Source organism: Pseudoliparis swirei, chromosome 5 (genome assembly GCF_029220125.1).
Source record: "Pseudoliparis swirei isolate HS2019 ecotype Mariana Trench chromosome 5, NWPU_hadal_v1, whole genome shotgun sequence".
Lineage (NCBI taxonomy): Eukaryota > Metazoa > Chordata > Actinopteri > Perciformes > Liparidae > Pseudoliparis > Pseudoliparis swirei.
In genome coordinates this window covers 18,898,656-18,918,144 of record NC_079392.1, presented here as the reverse complement: position 1 = coordinate 18,918,144, position 19,489 = coordinate 18,898,656, and the positions used below count along the sequence as shown (strand labels likewise).

At 41.2% G+C, this 19,489-nt stretch overlaps 1 protein-coding gene across 5 annotated transcripts in view; it reads left to right on the top strand.

Annotated features, from left to right (window-relative positions):
* The window catches only part of opa1 (OPA1 mitochondrial dynamin like GTPase), a 39,527-nt gene that overhangs the window by 5,986 nt on the left and 14,052 nt on the right, over positions 1-19,489 (top strand). For 2 of the 5 annotated variants that reach the window (XM_056414496.1, XM_056414492.1), the window contains 23 exons: positions 1,861-2,031; positions 3,475-3,528; positions 3,876-3,980; positions 4,168-4,254; positions 4,530-4,643; positions 4,850-4,930; positions 5,037-5,111; positions 5,220-5,291; positions 5,501-5,600; positions 6,651-6,781; positions 8,639-8,711; positions 8,886-8,958; positions 9,044-9,159; positions 10,147-10,211; positions 10,385-10,461; positions 11,705-11,870; positions 12,251-12,403; positions 12,665-12,773; positions 13,186-13,265; positions 13,486-13,626; positions 13,776-13,892; positions 13,995-14,088; positions 14,506-14,616. In XM_056414496.1, coding sequence (XP_056270471.1) covers positions 1,861-2,031; positions 3,475-3,528; positions 3,876-3,980; positions 4,168-4,254; positions 4,530-4,643; positions 4,850-4,930; positions 5,037-5,111; positions 5,220-5,291; positions 5,501-5,600; positions 6,651-6,781; positions 8,639-8,711; positions 8,886-8,958; positions 9,044-9,159; positions 10,147-10,211; positions 10,385-10,461; positions 11,705-11,870; positions 12,251-12,403; positions 12,665-12,773; positions 13,186-13,265; positions 13,486-13,626; positions 13,776-13,892; positions 13,995-14,088; positions 14,506-14,616 — 2,365 coding nt within the window. The remainder of the gene's footprint in view (positions 1-1,860; positions 2,032-3,474; positions 3,529-3,875; positions 3,981-4,167; positions 4,255-4,529; positions 4,644-4,849; positions 4,931-5,036; positions 5,112-5,219; positions 5,292-5,500; positions 5,601-6,650; positions 6,782-8,638; positions 8,712-8,885; positions 8,959-9,043; positions 9,160-10,146; positions 10,212-10,384; positions 10,462-11,704; positions 11,871-12,250; positions 12,404-12,664; positions 12,774-13,185; positions 13,266-13,485; positions 13,627-13,775; positions 13,893-13,994; positions 14,089-14,505; positions 14,617-19,489) is intronic. The other 3 variants (XM_056414498.1, XM_056414497.1, XM_056414493.1) reach the window with 2 other exon arrangements.

Below are 19,489 nucleotides of genomic sequence, written 5' to 3'. Positions count from 1 at the left end.
GCCTTAGGGTCATTTTGACCCGAATCAATATTACACCCTCCCCCCGCCTTTGGGTCATTTTGACCCGATTCAATGTTTCACCCTCCTGTTACCTTTATATTTACTAACATATTTTACCCTTTGGGTTCAATTTGATGCCAGCAATTAAAACCTCCAGAAAATTATTAGAATTAATATTGTTTTCCAAGTTTAAGTGTGAGGCACTTTATGTTTGTTTGTTGACTACCGAAAGAATACCGACATTAAACATTGAATGGGGTCAAATTAATCCTAAGGCGGGGGGAGGGTGTAATATTGATTCGGGTCAAAATGACCCTAAGGCAACACAAGGGTTAAAGAAACGGATATAATTTGATATTGCTCAAGACATTAAACCATAAGGGCCCTGAGGATCCACCTTTTGTGGTCCCACATAAGTTGTTAAAAGTTTATCCTAAACAAGGTCCTAATTATTATAAAATATGCACTCACAAAGCACCTTGAATAAAAGTGGCCCCTAAATGCCACATATTTTGAAATATAGGGAAATGTCATATTTTTAAGTGCATTTTGATTCAATCCGTTCATCTGTATGTGAAGGTTGAGTCTCATGTGATTCGCCTACAGTATGTTCAAGATCTTATCCCGTTTTATGGCAGTAACGGTACGATACAAATGTGTACGGTTGTTCCATCACATGTATGAAGCTTATTCTGTGCAGTGTACGCTGAGAGTCGATGCACACTGCCTTAAATACTTGTCATGCTTCTTAACTGTTCCAGAAATTCATTTGATGGAGAATATTCATTTTGCTAGCTTTACATTACACAGCAGTCTCTGGCAGAACATTTCATATCCACATTTCTTTTCATTGCTGTTGTCCTCTGTGTTATGTGTTCATTTTGAGTTTTGTTCTTTTTTGCAAAGTTATCCATTTAAGTGTCCCCCTCTTCTATTTGTGTGGTTATATTACTGTACGGACTTCAAGTCGAAAACAATTTTCACATGATGTGAAGCATTGACAACAAATATTAAGAAGAGCAGCATTTAAACAATAATGATGTTGGCTATTTCCTGCTTTTATTCTGCAATCGTGGTTTCCAACATGAATGAGCACATGAAACACAAGACAATCCTTATATGTTGATGTTTCACTATATTCAACAAATATAGTGTGTGCATTTCAAGGAGCAGAAATAAGCCAAAAAACATCACAAAGTTAAATTATGTCATGTTGGGGACCCCTGAACCTAAGCAGAATTCACCTGCAATAATGTATGCTTTGTGCTTTGCCTCTGATAGAGCAATACCCCAGTGCTGGCTTTGCTTATTTTAATCATAATCATCATCATTCTTTTAAGCATCCTTAAACCGATGATGTTCAAACCCGCTGAACATTATTGTGTTTCCACACATTGTCATCTGTATTTTATATTGCTAGGTTTAAGTATGAAAATGAGTTATGGCGCTGTCTGGTAAACACAAGTCATTAACCCACAGCGGTGGATGATGGCGAGGAAAGAGAACACAGTCCCTGTTGTTGCCGCGTGCTGAGAGGTGCTGGTTGTGTATTAGTCACCTCCTCTGCCTTCAGGCTGGCCAAGTTTGGCATCTTCCTTTTATGTTTGAGAGACTGACTTTGTTGGGTAGCTCTGATAATGGTGGCAAGATTAACAAAGCCAAAGACCTTGATTCTGTTAAACTTGAGCCTTGGTTGAATCATCCTGCTCAAGCACCAATGCCAGTGACTGAGACACAGGTCATGTTTCCTCTGTTGTCGCCCTGTGTTCGGATGCAGCGTTTGCCTGTATGGCTGAGCCCAGTGGCTGGTCGATGTCTTTGTTGCTGCTCCTACCTGTCTCTCATTATGACGTACCCCAGCAGGGTCTGCTTGGCGAGCTCATTCTTATTCAGCAGCAGATCCAGCAGCACGAGGAGGAGGTCCGGAGGGCCGCAGCAGCCAATAGTGCGCGCCCCCCGGCGCGTCCCCCGCCGCCAGAGCCTGCTCCCAGTCCGCCTCCGAACCCCAGTCCCCCTCAACAGAAACGCAAGGTGAAGGTCCCACCCCGCTTAGATCCGCCCTATCCCACCAAAATCTCTTCAAAAGTCACAGCTGCAGAGAAGAAACGGTTATGGAGTATATTTATATTCTAGGGCGAATACATTGCTACCAGCCGTCTTGTCAAATAATAGAGACATTTACTACCAGGCGGTGAATTCTGTTTTCTGTTGCACCTCTGACCTCAACCTGCATCCCTGATGGGTGTGGTTGGATGTGCTCGGTGCTCAATTGTGGTCCTTCGCAACTGTAACACACCCACCAGTGACGTCACAGTGGACTGACGTACTCAAAATCATGTCACAGAACATTAGAAGCCACCACTGGAGGTCAGCAAAAACATGGTTTTCACTTGATGTTAAGTTATTCTTTAACTAACTTAATTTGTAAGAAGCAATTTAATTTGTCACTTGAAGATCAAAAGCAATTTTAGAACAACAACACCACCATCCATTCAACAACTCCCCTTGACTGAATGTATTTATTGCATTGCTCATGCTTTGGATGGCAACATATTTTACAGGTGTTTTTGTCGAGCCCTCTACATTAATTCAACGTTTTAAGCTGCTTTTATAATATGTGAAGAGCATACAAATTAGTCAATACTTTAGTATGTCCCTGAGGATATCCAACAGTAGCCTCCATGTATCACCCCATAGTCTGTCAGGCTCAGCTTCGGTTGTGGAGAAGGCATGCATGGACCTTCATAGCCTGGTTCCAGAAGCACAGGGACGTAGCTCAGTCTCACTCTCTCATGCAACTGGATGGATAATCATCATCATCAGCAGCTCGCCAGTAATGTACGGAAACACTGCATGGAGTGGAGTGGCACCAGCTGCATGGCCTGAGTTGAAGTTACCGTGAATGGACCCAGCTATATAATGATTGGAGAGTTCACTGTGTTGGCAACAACAAAGACCATTACTTCCAGCACACTGCTTGTTTTACAGTACAGAGTTTTTTATCTAAACTAGTTTGGAGTGTCTTTTTAAATGACTTTTCCTCTGTTGCCAATCTCATTTGTTCATGTTTGCGCTGTCTCCTGCCTCTCATCTTGACAAACCTAGTGTACAACATCTTTAATCGAATGAGGTTTGCCCAATCATGAAAAATAATTTGCACTTTAATTAAGCTGTGTTTTTCATGGCTCACTGTGATTTGTGCCTGTTAATGAATTACAGCTCGTTGATCGAAGCAGAGTGATACCAGAATGCGTGGTGTCTGCCTGACATTCGATTTTTGTTCCACTCTTTATGCATTACTCTGTCAAATCTAGTTCTCTCTGGAATACAGTGTGCACGTAATGAACCTTTGTGGTGCTGGGGGGATTTCGTGCTTGTGAAGTAACAAGAAGCCCTTGTTTTCAAAACGGAGAGGAAGCATTGACTAAATTGGTTTCTGCTGTTCTTTTTCTATTTTTCTACGTCAACCTGTAGTCATCCGACAAAGAAAGGCTTGACCAGCTCCAAGAAGAACTGCTCCGTACACAGGTACAGTAGATTGTGTGTTTCCTTTCAATTGAAGCTATTTCTAAGGGGAACAGAAGATTCTTAGTATCAAGCAGCTCATCTAAATCGACTAAATCTTATAGAGTTTTTATTTTCAAATGTTATATACTCTATGCCTTACATCTGCCTTTTATAAACTGCCCAAAAAGTCCAATAGGATCTTTGTTATACCTAAATGTGTTGTACTACACTAAAAACATGGTAAATCACACGAGTTTACCACTCGATCAAATACTGCCACCAGGTTTGTGGCAAACACATTATATTAGATGTTAAGTCTTAATGATGCTAGTTGATTTATTGATTGAATTATACTGTTCATCCCACAGCTAAAATATCAGCGCATGCTGGAAAGAGTGGAGAAGGAGAATAAAGAGTTGAGGAAAGTGGTGCTGCAAAAAGATGATAAAGGGATTCACCAAAGAAAAGTCAAGGTGGGTTAAACACTTCAGCACAAAAAAACACGCTGATACACATGAGGCTTGGATTTGCCTTATGTGATATTAGTTTAATTATTCTTCTATTCTTGTAATTATACCTTGCTTTCATTGCCACTCTGGACCAATTACAATGTTAATGTACATTATCATTCAAATGAAATGCTGTTGTCATCCAATCTAGAAATCCCTTATCGACTTGTATTCGGAAGTCCTGGACATCTTGTCAGACTATGATGCAAACTACAACACCCAGGACCACCTACCCAGGGTAAGGATCACTCAAATAGATGGATTGCAGCCAGATATTATATAGATATCAACTTTTTGTTCATATTAATATTTAACTTTGATTTTGGTTTGAGATACAAATGATGCAAGAAACATGCTAATATATGATGTCTTAATTCAAAGAAATTTGTAAACATGTATGTACTGTTGCTTGGATTCTAATTGTTTAGTGCCCTGTGTTTCATATTCTACTTCATGCTGTGGTCTTTTTTGGTCTTTTGTCTGTATTTCTTCTAACCTCTCACCCGGTTTCAGGTGGTTGTGGTTGGGGATCAGAGCGCTGGGAAGACTAGTGTGCTGGAGATGATAGCTCAGGCCAGGATCTTCCCCAGGGGCTCAGGAGAGATGATGACCCGCTCTCCTGTCAAGGTATGTGAGACCACACCGCCTGAGATTTGGTAATCTTTCCTTTTACAAGGACCACTAATATTCTTTGAATTATTCATGAAATGATAGCATTGGCAGCCAGTGTTAGCCAGAATCAATTAAGTATTGTGTGAGAGGTAAATGTGTCGGATCCCAGTGCTGATGTATTTCTGTTTGGGCCTTCGACAATTCTCATCTTCTCTCTGCAGGTAACACTCAGCGAAGGCCCCCACCACGTGGCCATGTTTAAGGACAGTGGCCGTGAGTTTGACCTTGGCAAGGAGGAGGACGTAAGTTACGCACTCCATCACCAAAGATACATTTTAGCACTCGCTGTGTTTTTTCTGCCTTTTTACCTGCTAACATGTACCTGGCATCTCATTATTTGTCCTGCAGCTCGCTGCTCTGAGGCATGAGATTGAGCTGAGGATGAGGAAGAGTGTGAAAGAGGGACAGACCGTCAGCTGTGAGGTTGGACATAGTGCTTCCATTCAGATTGTTGACAAAGCAGCTTCTTGCTGATTTGTAATGCATCTGTAATGTTTTATAGAATAATAATATTACATTTTTGCTCATCAGACAATATCCTTGAGTGTCAAAGGCCCCGGCATCCAGAGGATGGTTCTTGTTGACTTACCAGGAGTCATCAGTGTAAGTATACATTCTTAAATGAACAAGGGTGGAAATGTTTACAAATGTATTTGACAACTCAATAGTTGGATACTATCTGTCATTACATGTACATTATTGCTAAAAGTGTATTATTTGCAGGATATTTGTTTTAGATTATAAATGTTCTGTTTGAGAGTTTTACTTTAGCCAATAGACAAAACTTGTCTTTTTCAATGTGTGTCTCTCAGACTGTGACTGCAGGCATGGCGTCAGACACGAAGGAAACCATCTTCAGCATCAGCAGGGCTTACATGCAGAACCCCAATGCAATCATCCTCTGTATTCAGGGTGAGGCGGCCGGCGTTTATGAGATTGGAGTGGGACACAGAGAAAATGTGAAGTGGTGATCTTCACAATAAAACATCTTTGATGGGACGTGTCGAGTCTTGGCCAATCAGCGTTAAGACGTCGACAGCGTTTGGGGGGTTCGCATTAGCTTGAATGTCAGCCCGCTACATCTACTGCTGTAATATAGCGCGGTTTATCGATACTAACAAGTTATCCGTACGTTAAAAACGATATGATTTAGCATATTTTTAGTATCAATACTTCATTAAAAGAGCGTGTCAAGCTGTCTGCACGCACTGTGCTGCGCAGCGCTCACAGCGAGTGGCGTTAAGTGGCGGAGCTTTTGCCGACTGTCTTCGGCTTTAAAAAAAATAAATAATAATGTTTAAGTTCTTTGTCTACAATGCAGACAGTCTGCAAAGTTATGCAACTCTACAGTTGCTCATACTGAAGGAACTCTGTATCATCTGGTCAGATACAGATACAGGGCTCTCAAGTGTCACGCATTGAGCGTGACAGTCACGCATTTCGGTCTTAAGTCACGCACTCCCGCCACACATCGTATTTCTCACGCTGGGGGGGGGGGGGATGATGATGATGATGATGGATATGTCACTCTTGCCTGTCTTCAAAACTTGAGAGCCCTGCAGATAAAAGGCCACATAGTGTATAATCAATGCTATGATGGCACCATGTAGTTTCATTAATATCTTGCTGTGGGCTAATACTAATATTACTGCTATTTATTAAGTGTTGAAAAAGTTGAACAATACAGATATTTAATTTATTACTATTATAGATAAATATACCAGTATCGTATTTATGGTAGCATATTGTTTTTATGGTATTGTATCGGGTATCATGATATTTATGGTAGGTATGGTATAGAAGATCGTGACAACCAGGTAGAGGCAGGACAGACTCAAGGAACAGACAACAGACTCCTCCCCCCCCCCCTGTCACCTTTTTCACCCCTCATGAGTTTGCAGGTATGTGTTATGATATCCACACCATTGTCATATCTCCTGTGCCCTCCTTATCTCCCTTCAGATGGCAGTGTGGATGCAGAGAGGAGCATTGTAACAGACTTGGTTAGTCAGATGGACCCCCAGGGGAAGAGGACCATCTTTGTTCTGACCAAGGTGGACTTGGCTGAGAAAAACCTGGCCAGCCCAAACAGAGTAAGATGGCTTAAATGTCCCAAAAATCCAATACAACAAAATGTTACTTAGTATGAAGGATTTCACTGACTAATCATGCCTTGATACTTATTCACATATGTCATCAAAATGATCTCAAGCAAGGAAACTCTCTGTCTGTCTGTGTATACGTCCTTTCCATCTCGAGAACTGTTCATCTAATCTACTTCACACTTGGCAGGTGTATTGCTTGGGACACAAGAGAGTACGCTGTCAAATGTTTTGCAATGTGCATAGCCGACATGTAGAATATAAATAAACTGAATGAACAAGAGAGCTGCAGCCGGCAGACTGCGGCTCTCTCTTTTTCACTTCCCCGGAGTCGACATGAACGGATAGCTGCTGGAGGCAGAGTTGTGTATCTCAACAGTGTTTTGCTGCTTAGTGTGTTTCTCCCCCTTGAGTAGAATAGTATTTTTCAGTGTATGACTTTTGCAGGGCAACACACAAAAATTTACAGATTAATACCTCTGAAAATAGTATTTCATTGATGTTTCTGATTGCGAGTAACGGAGACTTGGATATGTTTTTCAGGGTCAGAGTTATAGATTTTTCGGGGCCCCAGGCAAACACGTTTTAGCTTTACTTTTCATCTTTCTCTAACCAGGAATGTTGGTATTGACAGTGGTAGAGGAAGAAGGCTTCTCAATACCTTTTTTCTGAGGTAAAACTACACAATAAAACTCCTGCTCATGTTTACTTCAAGTGAAGAATGAAAGAGCCATTATCAGCACATTGTACTTGAATATACTTCACGTCTGTTCAATGTGAAGCTTTTAATTCTAATATGATGCTGGAAGTTACCGTGAGAAACTTTGAACTGGTTATGAAACGGTCTCAATTGAATAATGATGCCTCCATATGACCTTTTATTAGTTACCAAGACTATCAGTGTTAAGATTGGCGATAGTTATTCTTAGTGCTCGTCATTGGTGCCACCGAGTTGGATTCTGCTTAAAATCCGATGTAATATGGAATCGGGTACTGCACTAGTTGTAATAAAAGCATGGATTGCTCTACAGGCTTTTTTATTGTTGATAATCAAAAGCGACAGCAATGCCACATTTAAAACTAGAATGGGCACTCGGTAGAGCGCATACCTTCGCATATCACAAGATTTGGCATTGAATTATGAACATTTTGGCATTAGTTGCATGCCAATTGGACAAAAATTTATCGTGCTATGGTAAAAAAAAGATGTTGACCTTTCCATGACCTTGATCTTTGACCCGATTGATCCCAACATCTATCAAATGGTCCCCGGATAATAACCAATCCCACCAAATTTCATGCGATTCAAGACGATTTTGACCTGTTAATGACCTTTGACCTTGACCGTTGACCCGATCGATCCCAAAATCTAATCAACTGGTCCCCGGATAATAACCAATCATCCCACCAAATTTCATGTGATTCGGTTCAATACTTTTTGAGTTCTGCAAATAACACGCATACAAATAAATAAATAAATACACGGCGATCAAAACATAACCTTCCGCATTTTCAATGCGAAGGTAATTAGGATTGTTCGTCAAAATGTTCTCGACTATCAATTCAGGCAATGAAGTGATGAAGTCGATCATAATCATCACTAGTTGAATGGCATTAATATTGCAGAAATAGGGAGCATAGATGGCCTCAAGCTGAATTTGATTCACAAAACGGCTGCATTTTTAACTTGTCAGCCCCTGTGTGTGTGTGAGTGAGTGAAGCTATAGGCAGCTGCTCCACAAGAGGGAGCTCCTTTATCTCAGTGGTCTCTCAATAAGCTGATGTTGGGGAAGCTCACAGAGTGGACTGCTGTCAGAATTTCAGAAAGTTCTTGTTTTTGTCTTTTAGATCCAGCAAATAGTGGAAGGAAAGCTGTTTCCCATGAAGGCCCTGGGCTACTTTGCAGTTGTGACAGGAAAAGGTAACATCTACTTGTAATCTAATTTTTTTTTTTTAAGGGAAGTATTTACTTTGTGTAACCTTAATTATATGGCATCATTCTGTGATTAGAAGCGTATAGTCGGTATTATTATGTATTTCATCTAAAATGTACTGAACTTACTTGCATCTTGTTCTGCTGTCTTCTTGTGAGCAGGGAGCAGTGGTGAAAGCATAGACTCCATTAAAGAATATGAGGAAGACTTTTTCCAGAACTCTAGATTACTAAAGCAAGTTCAACGAGATTAACCAAACATGAATGCTTCGTCAAATTAATTAATTGATAACCGACAATGAATGTATGTATGTAACTAGGGATGGCATGCTGAAGGCCCACCAAGTGACAACAAAGAACTTGAGTCTGGCTGTCTCCGACTGCTTCTGGAAGATGGTTAGGGAGTCTGTGGAGCAGCAAGCGGATGTCTTCAAAGGTATGACTGCATATGTGGGACTAACTATTATCCCAGGCATCATCCCACTGATTTATATGCCTTGTTATTTTTGTCATTGATTGAATGTTTATATCCAATGCCTTTTACAGTCCACGGCATGTCTTAATAGTGTGAATGAGCATGATAGGATTTGATTTATTTATAGTACAAGGAACAGGTGCTACTACGGCTTCTACTCTCCCGCCTCCCTGTATTGGCGTTACTCAGCTCACCCTGCCACACTTTTCCACTCTCAGTCCTGCTTTCCAACTACAACTAGTCTAGACAATCTCAGGCCCATTGCTATCGGCACAGGAGATTTATCGCCATGAGACTGTAGTTCCCATAGGCCCATTGTGTGGCATATCGATCCATTTCCCATGAAATCGCACACAGCCTGCCTCCATCCTCCATGCTTGGTGCCGCTGTAGCCCCACAAACCAGCAATTAGCCTAATCTCCACTGTGGATAGGGAACTGTGGAAAGGGACAGCAGGCTTGGTGTGTGCGTCCTAGCTGTGTCAGTGTGTGCATGAGTGAGTGTGTGTGTGTGCATATATAAGACCTCAAACTACTACTATAAAGAGTGTGTGATTGGCTCCATCCCGTCTCCTCCGAGTGGACCAGTTAAGAGAGCGAGTTTGGAAAGTCCTCACCAATATTTATTCAAACAGAGGCACCGTTTTTGGTCTGGAAGCTGTATTTTTATCATCAAGTTCAAATAAAGCAGGCTTTGTCTCTATATGGTCATTGACTGTTTGCTCCAGATCATTATTGTTTGATGAAACGTAACATCAAAGGTAAAAAAAACGCGATACAGGAGAAGTTTCGTCCAGGCATGAGAATGATCACATGACACATTTTAAGGTTGATTTATTTAAACCTTTTAAGATCCCAGGTTATGATGATATCATTCATATTCAATTTTGTTAGATATTTTTCATTCAGATGTTGAAATACTCATTTTGACTGTCCCTACTCGCCACAGCATCTCGCTTCAACCTGGAGACAGAGTGGAAGAACAACTACCCTCGCCTGAGAGAGCTGGACAGGGTAAGAAACACAAACGGCATGTGCATACAAATTACACACTAATGCTCTTTAACAAATGCTCGCCATAAAAAAGCTAAAATGATTGGAAGTTCATTGGTAGCACTGTTAGGAATTACACACCATTTAAGGTCTTCCAAAGACATTTAGTTACAATACAGATGTGTTTTTTTCAGAACGAACTCTTCGAAAAGGCCAAAAATGAAATCTTGGATGAAGTCATTAGTTTAAGTCAAGTGACCCCACAACACTGGTAAGTTAACAAAAAGCTAATTTTCATTATTCTTAAACAATTGTATCAGTGTTAATTGTTAAAAGACACAAATACACACACAACTCTAAATCATACAGAAATGTAGGTTTTGATTTTCTATCAAATATCTAGATTGTAATACCATTAGCAGCACAAACATTTTAGACTGCAGATAAAACAATGTAAGTTATTTTTAATGTTTTGTTGGTTTATACTTTTTGAGTGAAGGCGTGTCCTGCACACTCCCACCTGTAGTTCTGTCAAATGTGTAATGTTGCATCCACTCTATGAAGGGTATTGGTCCTATTGAGATGCCCCCTTATGAGGACGGGACTATGTTGTCTCTGCCTTTTTAAAGTAATTCAATGATGCGTTTGCACCGTTCCAGCACTCAACCAGACATGAGTTGAAAGCTATTTTTAGAGCCAACTGCATGTCAATGTCTTGCTGTATTTGTCTGTGAATGAATTTAAAGTTAGACCTCGCCCCCAATGAGGAAAACCTTGCTAAATGAGATGTATGGACGGTGTTGTGGCCATCCCCAGTGTGCGTGCCGTCAGTTCTCCCAGATCAATATTTTGATGAATGGCCCATGGATGGTAACGGGGGTGGCCCTGTTAGCCAGTGAGCAGCCAGACAGCAATATTGGAGATAGCGCTTATTGACAGTGAGGAGTACTTCCCTGAACAAAAGGGGAGCATAATGAAATATGAGTGTGTTTATGATAAATGAGGAAGGCACAACACCAGTCTGGTCTTAAGGGGACTTGGGTAAGGTTTTGTTCCATTGTCATTTGTCACACTGCCCTGGAGAGGTGGCGCCAGAGTGTGGAGGCTGTTAGCTGCTAACAGGGTCAGACTGAAGCTGTATTGGAATCTACAGCCAAGTGCAATTGAAGCACTGACTACAAAAGTGAAAGAAGCTCAGCCATGAACGATCCCTCTTCACTCATTGTTTTCTTACCCCACCGGGTGACTTAACTGGACACCTGGAAAAATAACTTTGTTACAAACACTCTTGCTTGTTCAATCCATCTTTAAAATGAATTTAAAAAATATTATCAGAATAAAAAAAATATATAAAAGTACATGCATCTACAATATGGTAGAAAGACCTTCAGCGTCTTACTACAAGTCAGCACCTGGAACACCAAAATCACAACGGCCAGAGGTGCCGGTCAAAAGATATCTTCTTCCCTCTCGCTAATGAGGAAGTTTGCATGACATATCTTTTACTCCTCCAGGGAGGCCATCTTGCAGAAAAAGCTGTGGGAACGCGTTTCCACCCATGTGATTGAAAACATCTACCTGCCTGCTGCTCAAACAACGGACTCTGGTACCTTTAACACCACCGTAGACATCAAGCTCAAGCAGTGGACCGACAAGCAGCTTCCACACAAAGCACTGGAGGTAACATTCAACGTTAACGTCTTCATACACCTGGTCATTATGTAATACAGATTGTTTAAAGGGAGATGATGACTAGCACTTGATATCCAATCAAACTTTGGTTTTATCGGATCTTATAAATTGACGTCGACGAGGACAGTTTATGAATATAAATTGCTTTGTGAGTTTGTCCCTGTTTAAATTCATTCAGAAATAAATTATATTATTTTGAATAAATATATACTACAGGCTGATTGTAATATCCTCATATTTCTTTACTACTTATATTTAGTTCAACTTTTGTGCCACAGACTGTAGAAATGTGACAAATATTCAATCATAAAATGGCCTTTTGCTAATATGAGCCTCCTCTTTCCACACTATACTTGGCCTCCCGTTAGGTTGCCTGGGAGACCCTGCAGGAAGAGTTTGCTCGCTTCATGGCTGAATACAAAGGCAAAGACCAGGACGACATTTTTGACAAGTTGAAGGAGGCTGTGAAGGACGAAAGCATCAAGAGGCACAAGTGGAATGACAGGGCCAAGGACAGCCTGGTAAACACACAGTAAATCCACTCACCCTGTGTGCAAGGGTCCAGAGAGCCCACAAACTAGTTGATTTAACACTTCCCGAAGCGGACACATTTTCATGATCATGTGCTGTGAATCTAAAGAAACTGGTCTCGCTAACATTGATGCAAATACTTCTTGATGCTAACTTGATTTGGCACATCTGGTAGAAGACTCGATATGTATTGCAATTACTCTGCAGCACAACTAATTGTTTTCTTATATCGCTGTGTGTGTGTGTGTCAGAGGGTGATCCAGCACAATGCCCTAGAAGACCGCTCCATCACAGACAAGCCCCAGTGGGATGCAGCCATCCAGTTCATGGAGGAAACCCTGCAGTCACGCCTCAAAGACAGTACGTTAGCCAAAATAGTCTGTGCTAGACTCACTTCCCAATCTTAATGATGTGATTATTAAGTCCGATGTAGATTTGTAGTTCAGACTAAGTACGACAAACACAGCTGCACAGTTACAGTTGTAACGCAGATTTCACATCTCCTGGCCTTATGTCTCCTCCACATTTGGATAGTGTTCAAACCGTCATGTCAGATATATTTCACAGAATTCTACCAAATAAATTCTTAAATTTCTTTTAGTGGCAAATTTGTCACATTTGGATTTGAATTGATAAACAAGTTGCATTCACATATTAGGAAGAGGAGAAGTGTTCATGCTTCCTTGCTATCTTGTCTCGGCTGCTCGTCGTTACCAGCTCTGTTTCTGTGGTGCCATGAATGCTCTTGACTTCTGCTCTTCTTTCCTTGTAGCTGATTCAGTCATCAGAGATATGGTGGGTCCAGGCTGGAGGCAGAGGTGGCTGAGCTGGATGAATCGCACACCAGATCAGGTCAGAGTTCAAGGGGTCTCTCCAAAATCCTGCGGATAACTGCTGGTTTTAAGAGGCACCTCACAATGTTTTGAAGTGGAAGGATTATTCGTAAGACTGATGTTATACCAGTTGGTCCATTAGTGCCGATCCCCATGCGTACTGTGCAATACATGACATAGCCATCTACTGTACACCCACCATGAGGACAGTGCTCACTCCCTTTTCTTTGACCTTGTAGCACATTCGTAATGAAACAAAAAATGAGCTGGAGCGCTTGCTGAAGCTACACGATGAGCACACAGCCTACTTGGCGAATGACGAGGTCACCACAGTCAGGAAGAATCTGGAGGGACGAGGGGTTGAAGTTGACCCTGTGCTGGTGAGTTTAAAATACTGGCGTGCCTGATTCATTACCTTTTTTGGGAGAGCCCGTTTGAATCGTCTGGGTCTTGGCTCACATAAAACACATGCTTGCTATATTTTTAGCTGGTTACAGTGCTTCATTATGCTGCCATCCAATAACTACAGATCAAGGACACGTGGCATCAGCTGTATCGTCGACACTTCTTGCAGAAGGCGCTGTCTCACTGTAACCTCTGCAAGAGAGGCTTCTACTACTACCAGAGGCACTTTGTCGACTCTGAGGTAAGAAGAAATGATGAGTTGGCTTTCATTTACAATTTATTTTCCTCGATATTTAAAGTGAGTGTGTGAAAAGCTAAGCTGTGTGCCTGCATATATTTCTAGTTGGAGTGCAATGATGTGGTACTGTTCTGGAGGATCCAGAGGATGCTGGTCATCACAGGCAACACTCTCCGACAGCAGCTCACCAACACTGAGGGTAAGGAGAGGGGATACGAAATACGGTATCATCATGTAAATAGGACAAAAAGGACGAGTCACATAAAATCACATTTTGATTATATATCAAACTCTATGCCTTGCATTGCTTCTCAGGTTTGGATTTATTGTGTAATTATCATGGGTTTGGTTGTTTTGTACCGGTACTTGTCTTGTGAGCTGTTTTGTAATGTTAACAAGTTATCGCAGCAATGTTTACAGTTTGCCATACAACACTTGCAACTGTAGTCCTTTTGTTCATTCAGGAGGGAAATCCAACATCGAAATCAAAATTGGTATTACTATCAGTGGATTTATATATGGGTCACCTAAAGTGAAAATGGGCGATTCCACTCGCAACCAATTTAAGAATAAAGAGAACAATCTGAAGTGTGTGTGTGCGTTTGTGTCTTCTCAGTGCGCCGGCTGGAGAAAAATGTAAAGGAGGTGCTGGATGACTTTGGGGAAGACATGGAGAAGAAAACCCACCTCATCACTGGCCGCCGAGTTCAGCTGGCCGAGGATCTCAGTAAGACGCACAAAGACTTACAGCAGAATAATATGACTGTTAACTACAATACAATGCAACTCATACACTTGCTTCCATAACTAAATGTGTGGTATGTTAGGTAAATGGTTACTTTATTGTAAATGTCAGTAGGTGGCAGTAGTGCTAAAGGAAATGGTGTTGACCAGTTTGATACAGCACTATTTCATTGAGGAAGTTTAGAATGTCGACTGGCAATTTAAGCTTAAAAAACAGATTGACTGTTGCTTTTCTCGCAGACAGATATGAACACACTGAACAAATGGTTCTGTGCACTAGTCTTGTGAGGTGTTGGATTGGCTTCTAAATTTAAAAATAAGGACATTTGTTAATCGTCTCCACCTACTTTTAGGTCCAAACCCACAATGTTCGTCACTATTTGTGTGTACCGCGCATGTATGACTGATCCCATGGGAACATATTTGACATACCTGTTCATGATGAACTCCCTCATACATAGTTTTTTTTACTTTATATTTTGAGTCTTTGCTGTGCGTCTGTCCGATCAGTAGCAGCAGTGTGCTGGCTGTCGACCTGTCAGTTCCCGCCGCCAGCCCAGCTCTCTGTTAACACAACCCTGTTGATTAAACGCAGCAGACTTTGCGGAGTGCCCACATGCCTAAAAGACGAGCTCAGACTTGATCTCTCTCTGTGTGTCCATCAGACTCTCTTTCTGACACATACACATCGGAATACGGTGACGAGTAGTTACTCAGCGACTAATGCGTATAATATAATCACACCCACAGGGATTTTGCCAAATGGCATTTCTCTGAACTTTTGAAAGTGTTAAATTGGGGCTCTAGAAGTTTGAGGTGTTCCTGCATACTTTTCAATGTGTGAAACCCACTTTCAAGAAGAGCCTGCTGGCCACCTTTTATTGGTCGCATCAAACATTATGTTGGATATATATCTTTGTGTTAAGAATTTAGCAACTAAACAGAAGAGTGAAATCATTTTTGGGGGGGGTTGGGTATTCTCAGGAACATATTGTCGCTCATTTGTTTAGAGAAACTGAATTATCATTTGGAAAATCCAAAGGTCATTGAACAGACCAGGTTCATTTGTTGTGTGTTCGGCTGGGATGAGTCTTTTATGAGTCACTACGAGTATGGCCCTGGTCTGTTTGAGCCTGGCCTTAATAGTAACCAGAGACGGATGGAGAAAGTTTATTTGTTTTTGGCACAAACAGCGACCCCTCTAGTTGTTGACAGTTAGTCATGTTCTGGACTGTTCCACCAGTGACATGACCGGACATGTAGATATTGTCCGGTGTGTCCATGGATATGTCACTGGACACAAAAAGGGGTTGATTGACCAACACTGCCGGTTAGCACCCCCTGAGAATAGTTGTTGAAGTGCATTACTCGAGAATTCCTTGCCTGATTTTGTTCCTGCCTGTACAGGAATTAATCCATGAACCGTCCGTAAGAGGGCTGTTAAAGCAGAAGACCAATCTTCTCTGTAGGAGAACTTGTAGTTATTGTCTATGTGCAAACATACCGTTCCATAATAGATAATGAACCAGTAAATGTAAAGGAATTGCTCTCATTTACGTTGGTTAAAAAGCATGTTGGTGTTGAATGTGGTGTTTGCACAACGGCACTGTGCACATGTAATATTTCTGCGCTGTTGGTAAATTTTGAAAGAAGTTTGTTGGGGGAGGGTCCTACATATCCGCTAATTTTTACCTGTCTGAAGGCTCCTATTTACAGCGAGTACAATAAGGGTTGTGCCGTCTCCTGCTTATGTCTGATTCAGCAAAACTCTGCTTGCTAAGCAAAGTCTGTATTCACAAAGCAGAATGCAAGGCTTGCTGCCATATCTGAACTTTCTGTATGACACACACACACACGCGCACTCACACTCCTAATCATAGTTCCTGTCACCACAACGGCACACAAACAGGCAAGCATGATTTACACACATCTTCCTCAAAGTACGTGTTGCACACCACCCCCATTCTCTCATTTACACCAACAAATGCTAAAACCCTAAATTGTAGGGATTGAAAAACATAAAAATGTCTAACATTGAAAAAAAAAAATATATATATATCCTATATCATATATTCATTTTTTCAATATATCTTTTGACTACAAAAATATTAGTATTCAGTCATTGGATTCTACAATAATCTTTTTCAGGAGACGACAGATTGTTGCTTGATAATGCAATTTCTGTTGTTTAAAGTAATTTTACATAAATACGTGTGAGTATCTTGAAACAAGAACAATGCAGATCTGTGCCATCATATTGAACAAGAATGACGCTTAATTCAAGAAAAATACACTCAAGTATGTCTGTGTTGGAATGGGCATCAGTAATCTTGTTTAATTTTTTTTCTTCATGAATTCTGTTTCATAAACTTGGCTTAAGTCAAGGCTCAAGGGCTTTTTTTGGGTTGTTCTCAAACTCATAGTTAAAAGATTTTCATCTAAAGTCAATGTTTACTTAAAATGTTAAGGGATTGTAAAAGGTGTTTTTAAATGATACCCTGACCATATTACTTTATTATTAGCTATATTTCTGGCTAACTACTGACAGCATTTAGTTTCTGGTGCTTTGCCCTCTGGCATCAGGAAAAGACAACCGGATGACATTTTTCAGGGCCAGATATTCTTGGCTATTTCCCGAATCTAATTGAATGTTAGAGGCCTCAGTAATCCCAATCAAACATTAACCCTGTCAGTTTTCTACATTTATTTAGGCTCTTAGAGGCGCACACAGTCTCTATTGTTTCCCTTCTTCATGGACTTCCTGACTACTGATAGGGGAGTCGTGTTGTAAAGGCCCACAGATGAATGAGGCAAGACTTTTAGTGGTTGGTCTATCTGTGTATGTTTGGTTTGGTTGACTCAATTATCGCCTTGAGAAAACACACACACACGCCTCTTCACTGACCTTTCCCCTCTGTTACTACCCTTGGAAACCCTCACGTTTACAAATCATATAGGAACAGGATACATACAGTGTTGGGCATTCAAGTAGAAAAACATGCACGAACACACACACACACACACACCAATAATACTTATACAGTACTTATAGTGACAGTCAAACATAGAGCGACAAATGGAAAAGAGATACCAATACACACATACTCAGTCATTTTTGTAGGGGGCTGTTTTCGTTCCCTCTGCAGAAGAATCAGCTTTTCCGTGACACTAGTCGGGGAAAGAGTGCACACACACACACACACACACACACACACACACAGAGTCCTTGCTCCATTAGATACTGTCTGGAATGCCCAGACCTGCCTGGCCTTGCAAATCCTACAAGGGAAGTAAATCCCAGAATTTTCCCAAACGGGCATGTCATTTCCACTTCCCACCACCAAAGACTCACTGATAGATGTGGGAAAGGGGTTGGAATCTCTCCTGGGATCTAGAGGGGAGAAACAAACCTGTGCATGCACACCATATCCTCTCACAGGCGCATGGGGAACCTGTACAATTTATTTCCCAGTAAAAATAATTTGAAATAGTCCTAATCATTTTACATTTTTTGAAATGTAAACTTTTTCAGAAAAAAAGCTTCAGAGCAAATGTTGATACATCTCTATTGCGAGGGTGCTTTTTGGGCTGATGAAGTTCATGCTTTATATTTGTCTGCAGTCAGTTGTTGAATCTTATTCCCCTTGTTTCTCTTAGTTTTCTGTCCCTATGTCTACTCGCCAATAGATACTGCATTGTTACATCAATAAGCCCTAATTTTACGGTTTATGGCAGATATTTCTTTTGCTCTGACCAAAAACATGAATGTTTTAAACTTTATCAATCTGTCTGGTTGAGTTGGTGGGTGAGTGGAGGATCTGGGTCATTAGATGTCTGACACTTTGCACAGACCATTTTATGTATTACAGCCTAGACCCGTTTGCGTGGGCGTAAGTATGTGGGTCCCTCAGTCTAAACTGAACTGCATTGCCTTGGCCAATAAGGCTGACTCTGTGGCACGCCTCAAAGGACAAAGTAAATGAGCTTTTGAGGGCAAAAAGTCTTTTAAACAAAAGTTCATACTGAAAAGTTTTTCACTTGTGCCCCTAAAATATCTTTAAAAGTCTTGCTTTGATCCTTAATTAATCATGCGTTGGCCAACTTGGCTACTGTAAAGGTCTAGCTTTATTGGGAAAGTGCATCACTCAGTCATTGTATTTTACTTGTACATTACACAACGCAGCCACTTAAAAACCATACTTTGCAATAGTATTGGATGAACCATCTGTCACTCCAACTCTTGCTAAAGCCAGTCTGGAGAATAGCGAAAGTGTAGTTTCCCTCAAGCAAAGCCTTTAGCGCTATTCTTTGCTCTTCTTTCATTGAAGAAATACCTTTTTCTACTAGTTCTGATACATCCTATGCACTTGAAACACCTACGCTAACTTCTTCAGTGGCGGCCATCTTTGTTTTGAACAAACCTAAACCACGCCCGAAGCTGTGTGATCTCGTGGCATCGCAGTAAGGTCATATTTTTGCAACTTCAACTGTAAATGTTAGTGGAGTGACTCAAATCAGGGGTTTAGGGCACTTGATGGAAGCCACACACACCTGTTTCAAGCCATGCAATGTTCTACAAGGAAAGGGACTTTGTATGTCTGTCTATGAAGCAACCTTTCTCAATGCATGATGACATCTTCGTTCCTTATTTCATCACCCCCTTCCCCCCCATTATTCAGCCCTTTAAAAGACAGAAGGTCCGATTGCCTCAAACCCAAACTATGACCTGACCCCACAGGTCAGCCAGCTAATATACCACAGGGTACTTGATCCAGCTAGCTTTCTTTCCCATCTCTCTGGATCTCTCATGTCAAATTCAGTCCAGCTGACCCTGTCCCTCTCTCCCTTGACAGAAG